At 30.6% G+C, this 23978-nt stretch overlaps 1 protein-coding gene across 1 annotated transcript in view; it reads right to left on the bottom strand.

Moving 5' to 3' along the window:
- Nucleotides 1–23978, bottom strand: part of LOC142321110 (uncharacterized) — a 103827-nt gene that overhangs the window by 45315 nt on the left and 34534 nt on the right. The window contains exons 6-10 of the mRNA XM_075359103.1: nt 22551–22684; nt 18292–18474; nt 11214–11350; nt 7137–7317; nt 1308–1412 (exon numbers count right to left, since the gene is read on the bottom strand). Coding sequence (XP_075215218.1) covers nt 1308–1412; nt 7137–7317; nt 11214–11350; nt 18292–18474; nt 22551–22684 — 740 coding nt within the window. The remainder of the gene's footprint in view (nt 1–1307; nt 1413–7136; nt 7318–11213; nt 11351–18291; nt 18475–22550; nt 22685–23978) is intronic.

Below are 23978 nucleotides of genomic sequence, written 5' to 3'. Positions count from 1 at the left end.
ATAATTATATTGTTTAATGACCTATCAACTCTGATATTTCAGCTTGAAAAACCCCAGAAATTACACAAATAATAATAGAAGAGTACAATGTTTCGTGATCTCGAGTAATCATAAGTTTTGAATTAAATGAGAGGAATGAGAGATGGGATTGTCATGATGTTCTCAGTTGCATGATTTTCAAAGCTCTGCTATTCTTTTATCAAACATCAAGTACAATGATTTTCAAAATTTTTACTAGCAAACAGTACCACAAAAAAAAATAAAAATTTCCTGATAACAGTATGTATTGCCAATTTGATCTTCAATAGCATATTTGTGATACAAGATGATCAAAGGAATATCAACATCATATGGATGGAACATGTCCTTGTGTTTTTTTTTTTTAAGTTAGGGTTTTGAAGACTTCTGTGATGTCTTAGCCTTGGTGAATGGGTTGTAACACGCTCTCAATTACAGCCAACATAAAGAATCAAAAACCCACCTGGTTGGTCTAGTGATGATCTCGTCATCACAAATCAGCTGTTTTCGAAGTTGAGATTTCTACGGTTCAAATTCTAGTAAAGGCAGTTACTTTTATACGGATTTGAATACTAGATCATGGATACTAGTGTTCTTTGGTGGTTGGGTTTCAATTAACCACACACCTCAGGAATGGTCAAACTGATACTATACAAGACTACATTCATTTACAATTCATACATATCATCATCATTCATCTTCTGAAGGAATACCTTACGGTGGTTTCGGAGGCTAAACAGAAAAAGAGTATAAAGAGTCAAGAGTCTCTATCAGCACAATCCAGCAGCCCTGCATGATGCGAATATGAACCTCTTTTTGCTAAATTGAGACCTGCTGAGAGTAGTTGCAAAATTTAGTTATTTTTGTTTTTTACTTTTTATTGATGCAATGTGCCGTTTTATAAGACATTCCTTTTAAAAAAATAAAAACAAGATTTATTTTACCTTCCTATTTTAGACAACTTTACTTTGGAAGAAATGAAAGGAAATATCCATTAATTAGAGCTTCAAATTATAACACTATTTTAACTCTACCTGAAGAGTTTTTGAAAATCTGTTTTACATAAATTTTGCAAATATGAACACAAAATTTAGTTTTATGTTACCTTCTAAAATTTACGTATCACATCTAGAAGCAGGTGAAAATATACCTTCCCTATGCAATTCATTTCATGGCAAAGATACTTAAAATAATTAAAAATTGAAAAAATTTTTATTCATTATTTTATGTTTATTTTTTTATTATTTTTTTTAATATGCAAACATTTTATTAATAAATGAAAATTTTACCTCAGTATTTTTCCTTGCACTGTACACATCAAAACGTACACTACAATGCAACAAATTGCCAAGAACACATATTTCTTCATTCGTTTTGTTCTTCTTTTTCATTAACTAAAAAAAAAGTTTTTTTTTTAAAAATACAAATAAGTATTTGTAAACAGTATTAAAACTTAATCATCAAATTATGATAACTCACATTAGCTCTGTCCAGAAAAAAGCTAGCATTTATTTCCTATTTTTAACAGTTAAAAATGGAAATTTAAAAAAATGTTAATTGAACTTAGGATTATAAAGCATAGATTGAGTCTCTTCCAAAAAATAAAAATTGAAAAAAGCTTCTAAATTAATAATTTCACTCCTTTGAATTAAATGCAATTCTGCAGAACCATACACTGCTTCACATCAGTAATATTACGTGATTACTAATTTTCAATCATATAGTCAAAGTCATTTTTTTTAATGTATGCTCAAGCATTACTCTTTACCAAATAGACCAATCATAATGATCCTTTTTTATTTTATAGAGGAAGATCCCACGATGATCCATGCAATCGCAATTTTTTTTTTAACAGGATTTTTAATAAACTAAAAATGTTGTCTACAGAAAAACAAACTATTTTTCTACTCAGCATTGTTTATATTGGACTATCAAAGCATAATATATGTGGTGTAAAATCAAGCTGAGTCAAAATATTTTCCATAAAAATTCAAGAAAATTGGTAAGAAAACTTAAGATTCAAAAATTAATTTCCCATATCCCAGAGGAGTCTTAGCTCATATTTCATACTAGTTTTTTATTATTACCTGTATTTCTTTTCTTATATTTATTAAGACATATTTTCTTGCCTTTGAAATTTTTTTTTATGGACAGCATTTTTTTATCGTGCTCAAATATTCATATTTTATATAAAAATAATAAACAGCTTAAAACAAAAATAAACTGAGTTAAAAAAAATCATTAAAAGGTAAAAAAGAGAAAGAATGTGTTCTTCAATTCTTTATATTCTGACTAAGTTAGTACAAGATTAAAAGTTAGTTGTTGGAGCATTTTAAATTAGGTGTCAACTTGTGGAAACCAACTTTTAAAAAAGAATTATAAAGTTATTATTTTTTATCTTTTAGTATAGTTTTATCTAAATCAAGGTTATTACTTTTTAAAATGTTTTAATTTATCTATATATATTTTTTTTTTTGTAAAAGATTTATTTTGTAAGAAGAGAATAGCAATTTTTTTTTCATTTTCAATTTTTTCATTTAACTTTCACATTCACACTCTTTCCATTATTTATCTCTGTACCAATTACAAAACTATAGTTTAAATCTAATATCCACTGCATAATATTGATTACCAATATCAGTTTATTTATTTACTCTTAACAAGTACAACCTAACTGTCCAATCAGAGCTATTATAGATGAACCACCAAATACATATAAATAAATACAATAAACAAAATAACATCTTAAATTATAATTAAGTGAACGGAATGCACAAACTGAAGCATACGAGGTGTGTGAGAAAAGTAATGAGACTGACTTTTTACTTACCAAAGTTTTTATTTTTCAAACAACAATATTATCCTCTTCAAAATAGTTCCCTTGGGCAGCTATACACCAGCGATGTCATTGTCCCCACTCCTGGAAGCAACGCTGGAAGGCTTCAACTGGTAGGGCTTTTAACTGATCGATCAGTCTTTTGAATGTTCTCCAGAGTTCCAAAATGATGTTCTTTTAAGACATGTTTCAATTTTGGGAAAAGGAAAAGTCACAAGGACTCAAATCAGGTGAGTAGTGGGGGTGAGGAACCATAGAAATGCGTTTTAAGGTCAAAAATTCCCTGATGGAAATGGCCATGTGACACGGGGCATTGTCATGATGAAGCATCCACTTGTCTGCAATGTCTGGTCTCACGCGAATCACTATTTTCCTGAGCCTTTCAAGGACACCTCTGTAAAACACCTGGTTGACAGTTTGTCCTGGAGGAACAAATTCTTTATGCACGATACCCCTACTGTCAAAAAAGCAAATCAGCATGGTTTTGATCTTTAATTTGCTCATTTGACTTTTTTTCGGTCGAGGAGATGACGGAGTGTGCCACTCTTCACTTTGCCGCTTTGTTTCAGGATCATACTCAAATATCCAGGATTCGTCACCTGTGATCACACGATTGACGAATTCTTGGTCACTGCCAATCCTCTTAAGAAGATCAATGCACACGTTTCTTCGATTGTCCTTCTGTTCCGTTGTGAGGTTTTTTGGCACCAATTTCGTGCAAACATTTCGCATGTCCAAATCGTCTGTCAAAATTTGATGTACAGTGAAAGTGTTTAATTTAACTGTTCACTCATCATCCTTATTGTTAAACGACGGTCTGATCTGTCACAAGAACCCTCACATGCTCAAAATTTTTGTCAGATTTTGAAGTTAAAGGTCTCCCTGATCTTCAACGTGTTCTCAGCCTCCCAAAAATGATTTGTGCCAGCGGAAAACTTGTACTCTTGATAAGTAATCTTCCCCATAGGCCTATTTCAACTTTTCAAAGGTCACTCTTGTGGATTCCCCAAGTTTAACACAAAACTTGATTGCACAACGTTGCTCTAAATTCCGATGCTCCATTTTCATAACACTCAACAAAAACAAAACTTCACTGATGGCGCTGTCAAAAATAATGTGCTGGCTGAACGAGTTGAAACTTGTAATGAGCATGTGGAAGGGATGAACAAACCGGTCTAGCACAGACCGGTAGACACAGCGTTGCCAGATCGCTCACAGTGTTACCAATCTTTTCTCACACACCTCGCACTTTGATCAATGGTTTTTATTTCCTATGTTGATTTTATATTATTTATCAACACCAAATAACCAGAACTATTTAAATTAAAATGAGACAAGTTTTTTTCTTACTGTCTTTATCTTCAGTTCTGTGCAAATCTTTTAAATTCCATATCCCACATCTACGTAGGAAATAGGTCATTTGACATCTTACATCAAGTAGGATGAAAGGCATTAATACACTTGACCTACATCCTCAGTTATATTATACACATTCCAATATCATCTTCCTCTATAATTTATCCTTTAACAAACCACTGTCATCAAACTAAATAAACCTGGATGACTTTAATACATAAATCAAGCACCCTAGTTCATTCTCTTTATAAAATCCACTCACTCATAAATTTCTTTGCTCTCGTATGTATTTTAAAACTTTTTCATTTTATATTTATCAATTCATCTAATTTTCTACATTGTAACAACATATTTCAAACAAATCTATTCTTTTTTTCCTTTTTGCTTTTTGTCTGTGTTTGGATAACATTAATTTCTAGACTCCAGACAAATATTTAAAAATATATCTTTCTAATTTTTCTATTATATTCGATATTAGCAGATCTTTTTCTCCATAAAACCTCTTCTTGTTTGAGTTATTGTGGTTTTTATATCTATTTCATTTCATCCATCCATAATAATTTTAGATCATCAAAAATAAAATTTGACAACTTTTGGTAAATTATGCTCCCTTATCTTAACATTTAACTCATACTTATCTTCCTTTATGTTACATTTCATTACCTTTGTTTTATTCTTATCTTCTTTTCAAACTGAATCTTCTCCTAGTAATAAAACCACAACATTCAGAATTTATTCAAAGTCATTTTTTGTTTCTGCTACAAGGACTATGTCATTGGTAAATCTTTATCATTTCTGTTTTTTCTCATTACATAGTTACTCTACTTCCAAGTGTATTTGATTCATGAATTGCTCCTCTATGAAGCAATAGTAATAAATCATTCCATTCTGAATCAAAATTTGCCTTTCTATATTTTTTCTGTTATCTTATTATCTTATTCTTGAACAAATTGTACTTTACCTTCCCTATATTTCAGTGCAACTGTCCCTAATGAACAAAAAATCTGAAAAGACAAATATAGATCATGCTGATATAATGGAATGGAAGTACCTTTTCAACAGTCATCAGACAGTGATGTTCAGTGTCTTTGCAAATAGTTCTTACTGCTAATATCATAAAGTTACTTTTGGCACTGCTTTCACATTTCAGTTTGGTTTACTTAATTTTAATTTTCACTTTATTAATCGAATTTTATTGTGGAGCTCAGTTTATTGAACTCAATATAAAATGAGTGATGAAAGTAATTTATATTTGTGAAAACAACAATGGAGATTAGCTCTGATAGCACCCTTTTTTTGTAATACGCACCACGCGCGCGCGCGCGCGCGCGCGCACACACACACACACACACACAGAGAGAGAGAGAGAGAGAGAGAGAGAGAGAGAGAGAGAGAGAGAGAGAGAGAGAGAGAGAGTGAGAGAGAGAGAGAGAGAGAGAGAGAGAGAGAGAGAGAGAGAGAGAGAGTGAGAGAGAGAGAGAGAGAGAGAGAGAGAGAGAGAGAGAGAGAGAGAGAGAGAGAGAGAGAGAGAGAGAGAGAGAGAGAGAGAGAGAGAGAGAGAGAGAGAGAGAGAGAGAGAGAGAGAGAGAGAGAGAGAGAGAGAGAGAGAGAGAGAGAGAGAAGAGAGAGGAGAAGAAGGAGAGAGAGAGAGAGAGAGAGAGAGAGAGAGAGAGAGAGAGAGAGAGAGAGAGAGAGAGAGAGGAGAGAGAGAGAGAGAGAGAGAGAGAGAGAGAGGAGAGAGAGGAGAGAGAGAGAGAGAGAGAGAGAGAGAGAGAGAGAGAGAAGAGAGAGAGAGAGAGAGAGAGAGAGAGAGAGGAGAGAGAGAGAGAGAGAGAGAGCAAGAATAAGTTTTGTCAAATATATCAGGTAAAACAAATTCTTTTTTTGATTTTTACATAATTATGCACATCTCTCTCTCTCTCTGTATGTGTGTATGTGTGTGCGAGAGTGTGTGTATGTGTGGGCATGTGCACATGCTTATGCCCATGTGTGAAGGAAGTATGTATAGTAATAATCATGGTAATATTAAACAATACATCCCTTAATTAAAATTATTATCTATTACAATAGCAAACACACCACTGCTCAAAAAATAATTTTCATTACCTCAAAGTACCAAATGCAAAAAACCTACCTCATTGCGACCTCAAAATTTATGACTAATATGTATATACATTTATCCTGTTTTCATTATTATATTTGAAATACCATGTTGTAGATAACTGAAAAACTTAAAAATTAACTTATAATTTATGCAAATTATGAAGGGGAATGACTCAGTATGAATGTTTAGCCTACCATTTTTACTTTCCCGTCTGGATAGCTTTATAGCAGAGCTATAGTTCTATAAGGGAAAGTTCTATAATCAGTACAATTTAAGCAAATGTGATTTTCACCGGATCTGACATTTTGACACCTAAGGAACCCAAAAAAACCAGATGGAAATTTTCCAGATGTTAGATGTTCATATGTACACGCACATGCATGTATAAAAAAATTTACCAATGCTCGTTCAATTCTTACATCAAATCATACACGTTATACTGCAATTATCAGACGGGCATAATCAAAGATATAACTATAATTTCCTAACGTAGCTAGAAGAAATCTCCCTCCCTTTTTAAGTCGTGAATGCCTAAAAGCTCAATTACAAATACGAGTTGCCTAAGAAACACATCATGAAAAATTTAGTAATTCAAACTCCTAATAATAAATTGTATTATCAGAAGGTAATGAATGCAACAATATCAAGTACATCACTTGCAGTGTCCAAAAAACTTTCTTTTTCAGTAAACAGGAATATCCTAAAATAGGACACTTAGTTTTGGAGTTGTTTATGTTATTCATAAACAACAATCTTTGGCTTAATATACTGTATCACTAAGTTAACATAATTTGAAAAATAAGTCAAGAAGTATTTACTTACCTTTCCAGTGACAGAATCAAATGCTGTTCTTAGTTCATCATCAACAATACACGTTCTGACATTTTTTGTCATTGCATCAAAAGCAAGGATTAATGCTTGAGCTATTGTAACATTATCTGGAGCTGGTTTAATACAAAGTAATGATTTAGCTGCTTTCAATAGTGGTTCACCTTGAAGACTTCTAAAAGTGAAAAAAGTGTCTGCTGATTAATAATAATATTTCTATGTCAATTTTGATAAAAGAATAAGCTTTAAAAAGAAAATACAAATGCTCATACTTCTAAATTGGCACTGTTATTGGTAGTAGAGATAATCAATGATGTTCCTGCTTAAAAAAAAAGAAAGTTAACAAATAAATTACACTCCTTTCTATGAAGAAAAGATAATTGTAGTACAGTGAAGAGGCAGAATTATGGTTCTATTGTAAAAGGTTATGTAACTAAGGAAAGAAATAAGTGCTGTAAGTATTGAGTCAAAATAAGAATCTGTGTTCAAAAGAAATGAATTTGAGTCAAACATTCAATTAACAATTAAGCATAGAATAAAAAGTGGTGAAAGTTTATTTTACTTAGTTCAAGAGATAATAGGCTGTTGCTCAATTATAAAATCTGAGGGGCAGCTGAAAGGTAATGCACAATGGAACACAATGGGAACAAAAAATTATGTACTGAGTGACAGGTGCTGGCATCTTGTAATTTCATTCTCCTACTAATAATAATCCATAACTCATCGACCCACACCCTTCATTCTCTGTCAGTTACCATTATTATGGAGTCAAGTAGCCTGCTATATCAATGTGTCTAAAACAATGTGCAGGGATTGAATTTTTAATAGAGGAAAAAGTAAATGCTAGTGACATTCATCATCATCATCTAAAAGCCGCTGATGATAAAACTTGTTAATCGAAATACTGTGAATATATGAGCAATAAAATTTTGTGCATCAGATGGTAGTAAAGTGAAAAAGATTCTCTTGAGGGTTTCCTGGGATCCCAAACACATGAATATAAATGGCTACCTGGAAACTGGGTTGACTGTAAATTCTATATAATACATAGGCATTAAAAACCTTAGGAGACGTGTGTGTTGTGTTCTGACAATCCAGAGCCAATAATTCTACTTGATAATGCTCGGCCAAATACAACTTGTTCAACCAGCGCATTTCTTGTGAAATTGCTGAACCTATTCAACACCTTCCATATTCACAAGATTTGGCACTCTGAAATGTTCACTTCTTTGCGCAATTAAACAGGGATATTTAGGAAAACTGGTTCACCACTAGAAGAAATGTGTAATTGTAAATGGCGATTATGCAGAAAAATTAATGAAATTTTTATAGCATACAAAATATATTTTTTTGTCATATTTCTTTCAACGCTTATCTTCATATATATATATATATATATATGAGAAAAAAAAACAGAATTATAATTGTATCTAATTATGATTCTATTTGGTGAAAAGGGTAAAACACTAGGTTTGTAAACACTAGATATTAAGATAAAAACAAAGATATACTATAATCTTCAGCAACAATAGGCTTAATCCAATTACATCATCCTATTTTTTTTGAGTAATTTTACAGCTTGTGAAAAATGCCAAGCCTGACGGGTATTCAAGGTAAGAATCTTCAGTTACGAAAGGCAGAGATGCTATCACTCTCCAATAGGGATCAACAGATTGGTAGCATCTCTGTTTTCCTCCAAAATATATATATACTTGTGAGCATGTCTGTGTGTGAACGTGTTACATAATACTGTTATGACATTTTAAACAGTGTAAGAACTAAATTATCTCTCCTAAGTTTGGTAATATTACTCAATTTAAGTGTTTATTACTATTTATATTAAAAAAAATAATAATAAACTGAATACTATGGCTAAATACTTCCTTTTTGAAAATTAATCACTTCTAAATATGAACCTTCTTTACTATCAATATTAAAGGGTGACCCTCTAAATACAATTAACATAACTCACCATTGAGTTATGTAATATTAATATATATAATGACCTTGGCCATTACAATAAATAATATATACAATGTAATATAATAATATATAAGGCCATTATATATTATTTATTATAATGGGCTGGAAAATAAATATTACAGGAATATTATATGACCTTCGAACATTAACTCGTATAACACTATCTTCGTATAATACTATTTCTGATGGTTAGCCATACGACTGGCTAAGGTCAAAAGGAAAAGGTCCAAGATCATATGTGTGACCACATATTTCAATGTAAAATTTTCTGCTCTTTTCATTAGTGGGGTCAAAAATAAGTCATTCCATTTCAAAAAATTGTGTTAATCTTGAAATAAGGTCAAGTCAAGGTCACAATGAGGTGTCCTTCTCCAATGTGAGTAACTTTTGTTTAGGTCATTCTTTTGTATAGTGCATAGTTTATGATAAAATAACCTTAAGCAATTAAAATGAAATACTCTATGAAGTAAAATAAATAGTTTTATAAAAATTCTTCTCTTTAACTTTCTTAGGATAAAATAGATACAACTTACTACACAACTATCATACATTTTTAGTATAGAATTATTACTGATTAAGTCTTAGTTTAGATTTCATGTTATTTAGATTAATTCTTGTGTTATCTGGTCATAAAAACAATAGTTTGCAATAAATATGTAATATAATTCCAAAATTTCTATAATACATACAAACTTAAATTCTGTGATTTTCTTTTGATCACAATTTGTTAAAAATAATTTCAAAGCGACATAATTATTCATTTAATCCTGATAAGACATTTCATTATAGAGAACTGATAATAATGTTTGTCAAGTGTCACCTCAGTTTCCTTTTCTTCCTCACTAATTTAGGATGTATTTTTTACTTCTAATACAGATTTAATATAAATGTTAAGTTGATAAAAATTTACCTACATTTAAATATAAAAACATGTATAACAAAAGTAATAAGAAAAACACACTATAATATTGAAATGAAAAAAAATTATCAAAATATAATTGGCAAAAATTTGAAGTCTAATTAACAAATCATAGCTTTTTTAAATACTGCTGCATTCAATTACAAAATTACTGCTGATGTAGAAAATTAATTACTGCATTGGGCTAGTAAAGAAAATAATATTATAATGTTATTTTATTTATAATAACAACTTAAAAATAAATATACAATCAAAAGACCCCCAATAGTAAGATGTTATAATTTTTAGTCTTTTATCAGGGGTAAAAAACCAACATATAAAGAAATCAGAAATTTTTACTACATCAGTCAAATATAAACCAATTTCTGATTTTAACATTCATTAATAGAGAATAGAAATAAAAAACATTTTTATTACTTTTCAATGTAGTCTTCCTGAAGTTCTACACATTTTTTCCATGTGGGGTACTTGTGGATTCCTTCATAAAATGTTTAAGAAAATGTCATAAGACAATTATGCAAAAAGTCCTCTATTTTGTTGCCATTCTGGAGTCGATCTTGCACCACATCTTCAATAGCCCAAAGAAATCGCAGGGGAGATAAATCTGAATTGTATAGGTATGTTTTAAGGTTTCCCACAAATTTTGTATAGTTCATACTGAATGCTAATGGCTACGAATCACAACTCTGATTCTCCTTTTTACCTGCAGGAATAAAAGGCAGCATTTTTTGTTCCTACAATCCCAAAATATAATGCAGTATAGTCATAAACTTTAAGGATTTGATGCCTCATACATGAGAAATTTCACGATATTACATTGTGCAACCAATGATGAAATCCCTAACATGACGCTACTGGCCAGAAAGATTTGAATGCCCCTGGCTGGAGCATCCATTCCCACCTCATATCACCACTGACAATATCCCTTCATACTAGCCCATTCATATTTGTATGCAAGCATGACGACAAAAGTCTAGTTTTTATGTAACTGATCCTTGTACTTTGACAACACTTTGTGGTTTAAAAGGTAGGGAAATCGAATAATCTATTTAGAAGCTACATTAATACAGCGTCTGATGGTTGTATTTATAAACAATATAAAATATAACAATAATTATATTGTGCAAGCAATAATAATATTAAAAAAATAGCTTTTAAAAACAAGTTACCTTGTTCTGTGGTAAGCATGAACTTCAAGTAATATAAAAGGAGACCAATCTATGTTGGATAACAACACTGAATTAATACCCCAATCATTACATAATATCTCTTTATCTTCATTAATGATATCAAAGATGGTAACATTCTGTAACATAAAAATTAAGTTAAAACACTTCAAATAAATAATCAATGAAACAAAGTTATACAAAAAAAGGAATTAATCATCAACGTTGATAAATTTTTACCATAACTAATGTTATTAAACTTAAGATCAACTGCAGTAAAAATAGACCATCTCTTTCTACTATATGTATAAATACTTTTTCTTCTGTCTTTGTATGTACGAGTATACAGGTTGTTTATAAAAACTCTTTCAAGATTTCAGGGGATGGTTCCTGACATCAAAATAAAGAAAATGTTTCAACATGTATCTAGAAACGCTTAGTTTACCAGCTATCCACCATTTTGAATTTTTAATACAGAAATTTATTTCTCAGAAATGGTTAATCGTATCAAGCTGAAATTTTATATACTATTAGGGTATCTAGAGGTTTATTTGCGTAAAAATAATGAACCTGATCTCTCAATACATTTTAAAATGGTGGCCATGTAAACATTTTAATTGTTAATATCTTTGCAACTTATCTTTGCAGTTTATTTAAATATTATGTTATTACAAAATGTTAGATATTTTATGACAAAGAAATTTACACTTATTTATTCATATCCAATCACAAATAACAAAGTTATGGAGAAAATTCTTGAAGCGAGTCACTCTAAATTAAAAAACAATTTTTAATCTACTTCAAAATAAAATTAAATAACTTGAAACAATCTCAACATTAATGTTATCTTCTAATAAATAATAATTTAATAATACTGAAAATATTACAGTAAAATATTATTGAAAAAATGAATGTATTATAATAATAGATAACATTAATATTGAAAAATAATCTGCATTACACATTTTTCATTTAATGATCAGATACTGGTTACTAAACACTTTTTTTTCAATTAAAATTTATTTAAATGTAAATAATCATATCAGATAATAAAACATTAATAAAAGAAACTACAATAGCTAAGTGCATGTTGTAGGTGTTAAGAAGGGCTGATCTTGTAAATTTGACTTCATCAGTAAAGAAAATATGATTAGTAAATTTTCAGATAAGCTATTGCCATAGCCAAACATACTGAGTATAAAAAAAAGGTAAAATAACTTAACTTGCTGTCACACCCTCCTCGAATTTGGGTATAGATATTGAACGCAGTCATCCTGATTTACCATGTTTTTCAGGTTTAAAGCTTCCTGTGTCTCTGAGCCATCTATGAATGGATGAAAACTTTATGTGAGAAGGTAACACTCCATTAGGAAAGTGTTTCTGATACAGCGGTCTCACCTCAAGGATATTGCAATGTGCAAGACTGTACATTAAATGCATATCAGACATTTCAAAGTCAGTATAAATATGATTCACATTACTTGCCATGGTGAATAAGATAGTGGTAAAAAAAGTATTTAATTAACTCAGTAGAACCAATCAATAGATCAATATATTCACTTTGTTAATAGCAAAAGACAAACTGGTTATTCGTTTTTATTTACATTTACAACAATGACTTGTTAATTACAAAATTTGTTTTAATGCAAATTATTTTTCAATATTAATATTATTATAATATTTTCATTATTTCAATATTTTATTACAATATTTTCAATGTTAATAAATTAGTATAATTTATTACATAACATTAGTAAAATTATTCTAGTTGAGAATATTGAATTATTTAATTTTATTCCAAAGGAAATGAACCCATGTGGGATTGCTGTCCTCCATCGGGCTCCTCCCCATTTGGCAGATTGGGGAATGCTCATTGGATATGGTGGGTACTGAGAAAATAAAATACTCAAGGTGGACCAAAACTAGCAGCTGTTGCCTTGCGGTTAGATGTTCAGTCTTCTAAGGCTAGGGGAAGAAGACCCTATACAATTAACTTGCTCTTCCAGGGCGAAGGTTAGGGCGATAGGTTAGCAACTTATCACTTGGAAAATGTTGAATTGCTTTCAATCCAAAAGCCAGGCATCAGGATTGAGACAGATTTTATCTGAAAAAACAATCCAAACATCAACATACTACAATTTTTGGAAGATGAATGTACAGGAAATCGGTACAAAACCGAGTCAGGTATTTGGGCAGCTTAAAAGTACAGCAATTAATATTGAAGCTCACACTAAGGTGAAGAAGAAGGCCAGAGGGAGTGTGGAGCGCAGACTATATTTTTTCTAGTGGTGTGGCCAGGATCACAGAACTAAAGCAGAAGTTGCTATTGTAGTGATGAAGAAATATAGGAAATGTATTAAGACTTGGGATGAAATTAGTTAAAGAATTATGTTGATGGAGCTTGAAATGCAGGGACATGAAGTGGTTGTATTTGCTGTGTATACACCTATTATGGATGATGCAAACAAGGCTGCAAAGGAAGAGTTTGAGAGGGAATTGATTGCTGCTTTGGATAGGGTTAGTCAAAGGAAGGAAATTTTGTTATTGGGAGACCTAACTGCAAGAACAGGTAATAGGAGTGACATGGTTGTTAGGTGTTTTGGTGAGCAAGAAATAGATGACAATGGACGACGTCTGATTGATTGATGTATGTTGACCTCGTAAGTTATGTATTTTGAATGGATTTTCCATCGACACACATGGATACAACCAACTAGGAATGATTATTTAATTTATGAGCAGAAGTCTGTTACCAGAATTAAATGTGCGAGTTTGTAGGAGATGCTGATTGTAGAACGGATCACATGCTATTGAGGAGTAGAATCTTATTTAAGGTTAAAGGACAGAGTAAGAGGGATAGGAACAGGGCAGAGATAAGCATTTAAAAAATATATGATACAGGTCTTTTGAGCCATGATTCAGTTAAATTTTTCTAAGAATTGAGATTGGCAAATAAAATAAAGGAGGTGAAGCTTGATGAAGATATTGAGGTATACAATCAACTGAGGAGATGTATTCACGAGCTGCCAGTGAAGCTCTGGGAGAGATGAAGAAACCAGTAAGGATGGAGTTTTGGTGGAATGAGGAGATTCAGGAGATAATGTAAGAGAAGAGGAAGTTTTATCTTAGGTGGTTAAGCAGTAGAGGTGGAGAGAATAGGAAGGAATAAATGAGATGTTCCAGACGTGTCAAAAAGGCACTAAAGAAAGGAAAGAATGAATCTTGGCATACGTGGTGTGAAGAGATTGACGCAAACATTGGGAGATCAAGAACAAGAAAAGCACAGGGAGTGATTAAAAATTTGAAGATGAACAATGTGATGCAAGGGTGGAAATGATTAAATTGGATGTCTGGAATGTGAATTATGAAAATTTACCGAAGACCGAATGGAATTCATGGGTAACTTGGAGATAGCAGTATGAGAAAGAAGGGATGAAGTCATGGGTAGGATAATGAAGAAGGAAATTTATGATGCACCAAGACTGAGTAAAGGTGGAAAATCACCAGGTCCCACGAACACTCAGACAGAGTTGGTGAAGAATGCTTGCTGCAGAAGGCTTGGTTGATATATTGGGAAACATTTTTAACAACTGTCTGCTGGAAGGTGCTGAGGTTCCAGATGAATGGTAGGTTGCTTATATTAGTTCAGTAAAAAAAAGGGAGCAAGAACTGATTATCATAATTATTGAAGAATTAGTGTTACTTCTTCTATTGGAAGGTTGTACAGATGTATAATAAAGGCAATAATTCAGAGGAAGGTGGAGATTGTGGAGGAGCAGTGCAGTTTTATGGTTGGGAGGTTATGTATAGCTAATACATTTACTTTATAACAGTTTTTTCATAAGAGAATAGGAAGAAATAAAGGAACACATATGGTTTTTGTAGACTTGGAGAAGGCCTATGGTGCAGTACCACTGAAAAGATTATTTGAGGTACTCTACTCCAGTTCAGTTCATCATAAATATCTAAATGCAATTAAAATATGATGGTCAGATGTATTTGGCCAAAGTGGGTGATCAGTTGCTATCTGAGTTCAATTCCACTACAGGTCTCCGTCAACATTGTTGTTTACCCTCAATGTTTTTTATAATAAATATCAATAATGTTTTGAAGGGTGTGGCAAACAAAATGTAGAGGCATAGGGGTAGAGATGGAACATGATTATATACATCCACAATTGTTTGCAGACGATCAGGTGATTATAGCTTCGGATGATTATGATACTGAATACCTGATGAGGAAACTGGTGGATGTATATGGGAAATAAGGGCCTGACCAAATATATGGTTGCGAGGGAGAAAGTAGAAGATTTAAACATCAATGGCAATATTATTAAAGGTGTTGAAGATTTTAAATACCTAAGAGCTGTCTAAGGATGAAGCAAATAAGGCTGTTATATGTAGCAGAGTGACTCAGGCTTGTGTGGCTGTGCAGAAGTGCAACTTGGTGGTCTGATATTTTCTAAAAGGATATAAATACGGATCTATAACTTGGTAGCTAAGAGTATAATGCTGTATGGTGCAGAAACATAGGAGTTGAAGAAGAGAGGTGAGAAGAGACTGATAGTGGTGGAGATGGATGTTCTGTGAAGAAGTGTGAGAGTTTCGCAGTTACAACATATTCAGAATGAAAGAATCAGTAGTACTGTTTTGGAGAATGTAGTACTGAATGGAGGTGAGGAGACTGAGATAATACGGACATGTATGTAGAATGGAGCTGTACAGGTGGCTTCGAAAACTGTGGGAAAGACGGAGATATAGATGTCCACTGAGATCTTGGATGGTAGGCGTAATGGAATCCATGAATTGACTCCAGGCATCCGCATACCATTGGATATGAATGTTGAGTGATCATGAGACTTAGAGAATGGGATGCAAAAGACAGCAAATGACATCATGCTGTAAAAAAATCGCACAAAATAAAGGTAAATGAAAATTGCAAGAATTGCATTTCAAGAACTTTTGCCATAACTTTGTTATTTATGAACAAATAAATATCATTTTCTTTGTCATAAAATGTTAACATTCTTTGAAATAGTGTAAAATTTAAATAAACCAGAGGTTGCAAAGGTATTAACAATTAAAAGGTTTACATGTATTAAAAGGCTGCCATTGTAAAATGGATTGAGAAATCAGGTTCATTATTTTTATACATGTACAGACCTCTAGGTACGCTAGCAGAATACAAAATGTCAGCTAGACACAATTAACCATTCCTGAGAAATAAATCTTTATGTTAAAAATACAAAATGACAGATTGGTAAACTAATCAGCTCTGGACATATGTTGATATATAAATTTTTGTCTTTATTTTGACGTGGAAGACCCATTCTCCTGAATTCTTGAAATTGTTCTTTAGTTACTTAGCATTTTTATGTCACAAATAGTGTTTTGCGAGTTAATTTGATTTTTTAATACAAAATCATATTTTCATACTTTTTGTTCTGTTTTGAATATATAATAATGGAAAACATAATAATGCCACAGAAAATAATTAACTCCAAATAAACATTCAAAAATTGTTTCTCCTTCATAGCATACCAGTATGATACAACAAATAGCTTCTGAGTGTGGTGATGGCCTACAGACAGTGAGTGCAATTTTATAACAATTTAAAGAAACTGGTTCCTTTTCACATCACAGGAATGGCAAATATATTCATAAAAGAAAAACTACTCAACATAGGATCAGTTGTTAGTGAGAAAAGGTAAACTTGATCCAAAATTATCTGCTGTGGATTTAAATTGAGAATTAGCAGCCAGTAAAACAGATTTACATGTGACAACTGTTAGATGCCTACTTCTTGCAACTGAACAGAAAGCTTGTCAGCCAGCTACTAAGCATTAAAGCAATAATATCAATATGGTTTCATCATGAAATCAAAAAAATGCATAGTACACTTGTTGAATCGATGCCAAATTCTGTGTGTGAAGAGGATAAGGTACATATTAATTACTAGATATTCACAAATTGCACAGGTATGATTTTTTTCTGTAAATAATGTCACTTTTTATTAAATAACATCTATGTTCAGATTTGCATGCTGCTGTATACATAGATAAGGAAACAAAGACAAAATGAGATTCCTGCTGTTGAATTTGAAAATTTTTAATGTATACTATGGTATATACCTTCTGTCTCTCTCTCTGGCTATGTATGTGTGTATGTATGCGTGCATGCACTCATGCATGTGTGTGTGTGTGTGTGTGTGTGTATATATATACACACAAATTTTCAAATTCAACAGCAGGAAGCTCTTTTTGTCTTTGTTTCCTTATATTTCTTTCTAAAGCAGATATGTATTTTATTCAAATTTGTTTTTCCCCAGTTCTCCATAATGTTGAAAAAATATATATGTATTTCAGAACTTCTGGTTGCTTCAACCAGTAAGCATTCTTGATCAACAAACTTATTAAAACTGTCTTTGGGTTGGTAGCCGTGGGTACCAATCACCCATGGCTACCAACACAACTTTCAAAATTTCCCATTTCTTTGAAATCACCCTGTATAATAGATACTAATGCTTACAGGAATAATAATGAAAGTGCACATTTTTTAGCATTAATAATACCTTTATGGACATTTGTACATTCTCTTTCATTGTGCTTCCTGTTGATATAGTGAAAATCCAGTTGTCATTCATTGGATGGCCAGTTGGTATAATTAGCATGATGCTTTTTTCTATATCAGCTGCCTCAGGTTCCAGGCAAGATCTGGCATCTTTTCATCAATTATTCATTCATCTTTCACATTAAAATATTTGTATAGCACACAAAAGATCAGAATAATAAAAAATGAAAGTTCTCTTTCAAACCATTTTTTTTTATGGATAAGTATCACTACATCTATAGGCTAATATCCAGCAGTAGTTTGAGTTTTCTATTCACGAGTTACACTCTAAATCTAATTATTAAATGCTACAGAACCAATTATAATAGTCAGCACAGACTGCATAATTTGTGCATTAAATCCATACATAAATTATATATAGTATATATATAATTTCCCTCTCCTTAGTGAGGGAAAAAAACTAGCAAATATTTTTAATGTACTACAGAATGAAATAAATCAAAATTCATTACCATTACATCAGGAGGACAATGTCTGGAAAATTTAAAAGTTGATAACATTTCACTCAATAAAGAAAGAAATTCATAAGATGAATCAGCTGTACTCCATGCTACAATGCCAATTAATCCATCACGTGGTTTTCCAATTTTTTTGCAATAATAATAATAACTAGTTAATACTTCCAATGCTTTAGCCTATTAAAAAAAAAATAAAAAACATAAGTGACAAATAATAATAGAATTAACACTTTAATAATAAGTTTAAAACAACAAACTTTTGTTAAAACAACAAACAAAAATTTAAAAGTAGACCGTCATTAGTCCAGTTTTAAATTAATGGTTATTTTCTATTCATAACAAAATATCTTTTTTAATTAAAAAATTCTAACACTGTTTTGCACAGTCTATCTTCTTAAGAGAAAACTATCAGCAAAACATACAAAGTTAACACAGTATTACATTTGTTAACTCGGATAAAACAAAAAAACAAACAGCCAAACTGTAATTAGACATTCACTGTACCAAAAGTTAGTACAATTTAAAAAAAAGAAAATACAAAACAGAAATCTTAGCCAATTTTGGTTTAGTCAATTTAGAATAACATCATTGGTTAAACCTACATATTTGTATGTAATAAAACAAATAATTTAGGTTTTATAACTTTTTAATCAAATGCTTTAATACTTAATCAAATAGTACCAAGGTTTAAAATAAGAAAATATTACATCATATGTTCCTCTAATCATGCATGTCACAAGATCAAAAACAACTGCAATTGATTGGACTGACATTCAAAATTGTGTTACTTTATCACAATCAAGTATTAAATTATTTAGCAAAATCTAATGAGAATAACTCCACTAATTTCCTGTACATAATCCTAAGTACAAACATTTTTTACAATACATTCTGATTGGTTATTACACCAATGTGACATAAATAGTTTTAAGATAAAACTATGTTATACATTAATCACAGTCAGAATTTGTTAATACTTAAAATAGTAACGTCTCTCTTTTACACTTACTTGTGAAATACATACAGTAAAATGTATTTTATAGATAATTAATGGAAAATAAAAATAGTTATTCATCACCAATAGTTTCAAAATAGTGAAATCTTATCTTAGCCAGTCACAGTTTCAGATGATTTTGGTAGATGATTTTTATAGAGCAGATACTTTTAAAATCAAGATTATCAAGTATAGCAACAATCGATTTGCATAATGGCATATTATTATTCTCTCAATAATAACATAAAGAAAAGAGAGAAGTGCGGAAATGTTTAGATCTATGGAAAGAAGGAAATGACAAATAAATTACAAAGCTAAGTGTGGAAAAGATTAAAATTATTATTATGATAAAAAAGAAAAGGACTGAAAAAGTGGGCATTGAAATGTATGAAGAAATATCAGAAAATAAGAGATGTGGTCAGAACTAAGACAATAAGATAACAAAGAATAAAAAAATAACTGATGTTAGAAAGAGAATGTGGAAGTGGGAATTTTTTTCAGAATATGAGACAACTAATTTGAAAAGAGAAGGTTCCCAAGTGTAAAGTAACACTTAGAGACATTCTTCAGTCTATTCATTTTAATAGTAATGTATTGTGGAGAAAACTGAACCACTAATGAGAGTGCGGAACACATGATTCCAACAATGAAAATGAAGCTGATCTTAAGTATCATTAACTTAAACTGGAAAAAGCAAATCATACAAGGAATGTAGTAACAAGAAAGGTGGCTAAAATGAAGAACAAGAGAAAGAGGTTCAAAAGAATTGATTTCAGCACATTAAGCAAATGCAAGATGTATAATGGCAAGACAAATGTTAGAATGCAAAAATGGAAAAATGTACAGAAAAACAACTGTGAAGTGGATTCGGTTTTTTGAACTGGAATGATGGAAGGATAGCCAAAAGTGGAAATTCCTAATTCACCCAACGCAATAAAAGTTGGATTCAGAACATAGGACAATGATAATAACCGGCTTAACAGCCAATTGAATCCACTTAGTCAATTATTATTTGTCCTGGGCTAATACAGGGCTTTCAAGTAATGATAAAGGAAAAGTACTGTTACAATTTACTATTAGTACTGGTAATCTTTTTGTTTAATCCTTTCACTGCCAAGCCAGTGAAAGGATTAAAAAATATTGGGAGATTCTCCCTTTAGTGATTAATAGCTGTAGTCCATGGCTGCTAATTTTTTCTCCTTTTGTTGCTTTATTTGACTAATGTTTTAGTTGACATAAATAACACAAAACAATTAAGTCTCTAAGATGCCATCATATCTTGACTACTTCTGAAACACAACACTGTCAAAATGTAACATAAAGCTGAAAATTAATGATTGCCTTTTTTTCTAAGACATGGAATAAATTACTGTATGTCAAATTAAGATATATTCAAAATATTATGTTAATGTGTTAAAAATATATTTGTATATATTTATATATGAGTAGTCCAATTCTAAAACTTGCTAAACCCAAATTTACAATTTTAATTTTTTTATATATTCATATTATTTATTCAACCAAATCTCTATTAAATTTTTCAAATTTGGTTAAATCCTAAATTATTAGCATTTGAAAATTTAATAATGGAGCAAAACCCTCATAATTCTATTATTTAAAACCAAAACTTTCAAAATCCAATAAAGCAATAGTTATTATTATTAAAGAATACTATTTTTTAAAAATAAAATGTTATTAAAATATATAATTTTTTTTCTTCAAAAGCTGGTGCTTTAAATTTACTTCCAGTAAACTGTTTATAATAATAAAAAATGAGAATGGAAAGTTCAGGTTATTTCAGCAAAGAAGTTTCTAATTTTTCCAACTTTGTAGCAGCAAGAAACATACATAAATGAGAGAAATCCTTACAAAATATGATTCCAGCCAGAAAAGACAATACTGTAGCATTAAACCACCCAAAAATTGAAGTTGTAAATTACTTTGGTAAAACACTTTGGACCTGTATGGAGAGATTTTCATATAGAACATCTGCAGTGTTATGCTGATATAATGACTAATCCATATTTAACAGTACCAGATGGTGAAGAACATATTCTTATGGAAGATGCTGACTTGACTTAATTTATGAAAACAAGATAAGAGGTTATTCAAAGATAAACCAGAATTTGTTTATATAGCTTTATTTATGTTAGATAAGATTACAAATAAATTACCTTATTTTTCTACATAGTTTCCTTCGACAGAAATACATTTTCTCCACCAAATAGATAGCTTCCTGATCACCTCATAAAAAAAAAAAAAAAAAAAAAACAAAAGCCTGCCTCAACAACCAACTGCACACATAATGCTCGATTAAAGCATTGTTTTCAAATCTTCCCCTCCTAAAACTTCTTTCAGCAAATTAAGCGAAATCACATGGTGACAAGTCCGGATTGAACAGCAGATGTTCAAGAAATGTCCAATGAATTTTAGCAATTTATCACAAGTCTGAGCTGCTGTATGCAGCCATAAGTTGTTGTGGAGAAGGAAGACATTGTGAATCAGTTTCCAGTGTTGTTTGTTGCGATACAAGCAGCAGTACATTTACCATCCTTCATTCATGCAGGAAATCAATCAGCAGCACACATTTTGGGTCTCAAAAAACAATTTCCAGAACTTTTCCAGATGACTAGCATTCCTTGGTCTTTCTTTTCTCTAAAGTATAAATATTATAAAGCTTTTACAAAAAGAAGTTATTATATTTTTCTATATTTTTTCGACAAAAGAGATCCACAGTAAATCTTCAAAATAAAAAATGGAGATTTTTGTGGTTTTCAACAAATTTACGAAAATTATTTTAGTAAGTTTTGTTATTGGACTACTCATATATCAGTAACCAGGTACAGAACAAATGATGAATATTTACTATTATAATTTTTAGACATTTAACTTTAAACATTATTATTAAAAAATTATCTTATAAAACCTTCTTAAGTAGATTTTTAAATGCCTGTAAACGTTTCCTATAAAATCTGAACTCATTAATAAAAATAACTATAATTATTTACTGATAACATTTGAAAAAATCTGGCTTATTATTTGAAGAAAATAATAATAATAAAGAAATATAAGTGCATGGAAACTTGTATAATCTGTCAAAAAAATCCAGACAGCCATAATAATGATTCAAAGAACAGATTCAAAATTTAAGATCCAAAGAGACATAGAAGAGAGATAACACTTTTTTATTAATCTAATCATTTCCTTAATATAAGTTCATTAACCCATTTATAATCTGATACATAAAATAAGCACAAACCTTTCCATTCAATTTATTAAATTCTGCCTTTGGTAAAGTAATAACAAATTTGCACAGCTGCTTTGAAAGAATCAGACATTTGTCATACATTTCCAAACTTCCATAACCAATCTGCAAATTTATACAATGTGGAACTGAAAAAAGAATAAAATAAATTACTAATAAATATAAAAATAAGCATTAAATAAATCTGAACAATAAAACAATTATAAATTCAGTAAACATAAGCATGAGTTAACAAGGATAATAAGGAGTGATTCTTTTGTGGCTAACTGAAAATTTTGGAGACTGTCACAGCTGCACAAATAATGACACTTTTTTTAAATTCAAAGTATAGAAGTTGAGTTTGAGATAATAAACTGGACAAGTTTATCAAACTCTTCTACCTTATTGCTGTGGAACAAAATAAATTAATTAAACTCATTATTAGGATGTTCAACGGTATCTTGTAGCCTCTTTGTTTTTAAAACTAACAATGATAGGCAGTCACCTTACAATAAAATTTATTGATGTCCTTTTGCAGGGTGGTAGGATACCTGAAGACCCTTACTTTAAATCTAAACTAGCAGCACTACCTTGGTTCCATTTTGGAGTAAACTTCATTTATAAATTTTAAACTAGTTCAAGTACCATATTTGCATACTTTGAAATCAATAGATACAGCAATTCGAATGGTGAGCGATCCACTCATGTCAAGAGGTCTTGGGTCTGTAACGTTTTTACCTTTTATTTTATCTTAAAAATATTGTTATATTTGACAGTAACATAGATGATTTTTTTTATTATTAGTATTTTATAAGAATCTGGAAAAAAATTAATTTCATGTTTGCTGATTATTTTATCAGAATGTAACTATGAGTATTGTTAACCTAAAAATCCTTTTGAACACAAAGGAATAAGAGTCATCTGAGGAATGAAGGATTATAAACAAGAAACAGATTCTAATATAAAATAATTTATTTAATTTTAAATATGCCTGTTACAATTCATAGGATGAAAATTATTTACTTTTTTTATGTAAAAAATATATACATACATTTTTACAGAAATTAGTATTTCATAGATTCATAATATTCCTCTGTACTGATAAATTATATGTTAGAATATATTTCAACAGAGCTAATTTTAAAGGATACTTCTAAAACTAAATTTCTTGAACATTATAGTAATTACAAAAATAATAAATTAGGTTTATCTAATATGGCAGACCATCTAATTAACAATAAACATTCTATTTCTGATAACACAGATTAGAAATGTTAGAAAATTAATAAAGATGATAAAAAATTAAATATATTTCAAAATATTATGTGTGTAAATTTCAATTTGATATATAAAAAAATTTCACTTTAATAAAACATCAAATTGATTTGATGGTTGTCTCCCTCAAACATTATTGAGGGAGACAGTCTTAAAACTGCAACAGAT

Source organism: Lycorma delicatula, chromosome 3 (genome assembly GCF_047948215.1).
Source record: "Lycorma delicatula isolate Av1 chromosome 3, ASM4794821v1, whole genome shotgun sequence".
In the NCBI taxonomy this organism is placed as follows: Eukaryota; Metazoa; Arthropoda; class Insecta; order Hemiptera; family Fulgoridae; genus Lycorma; species Lycorma delicatula.
Note: the sequence above shows the minus strand (reverse complement) of the source record. Positions and strands in the feature narration are given on the sequence as shown.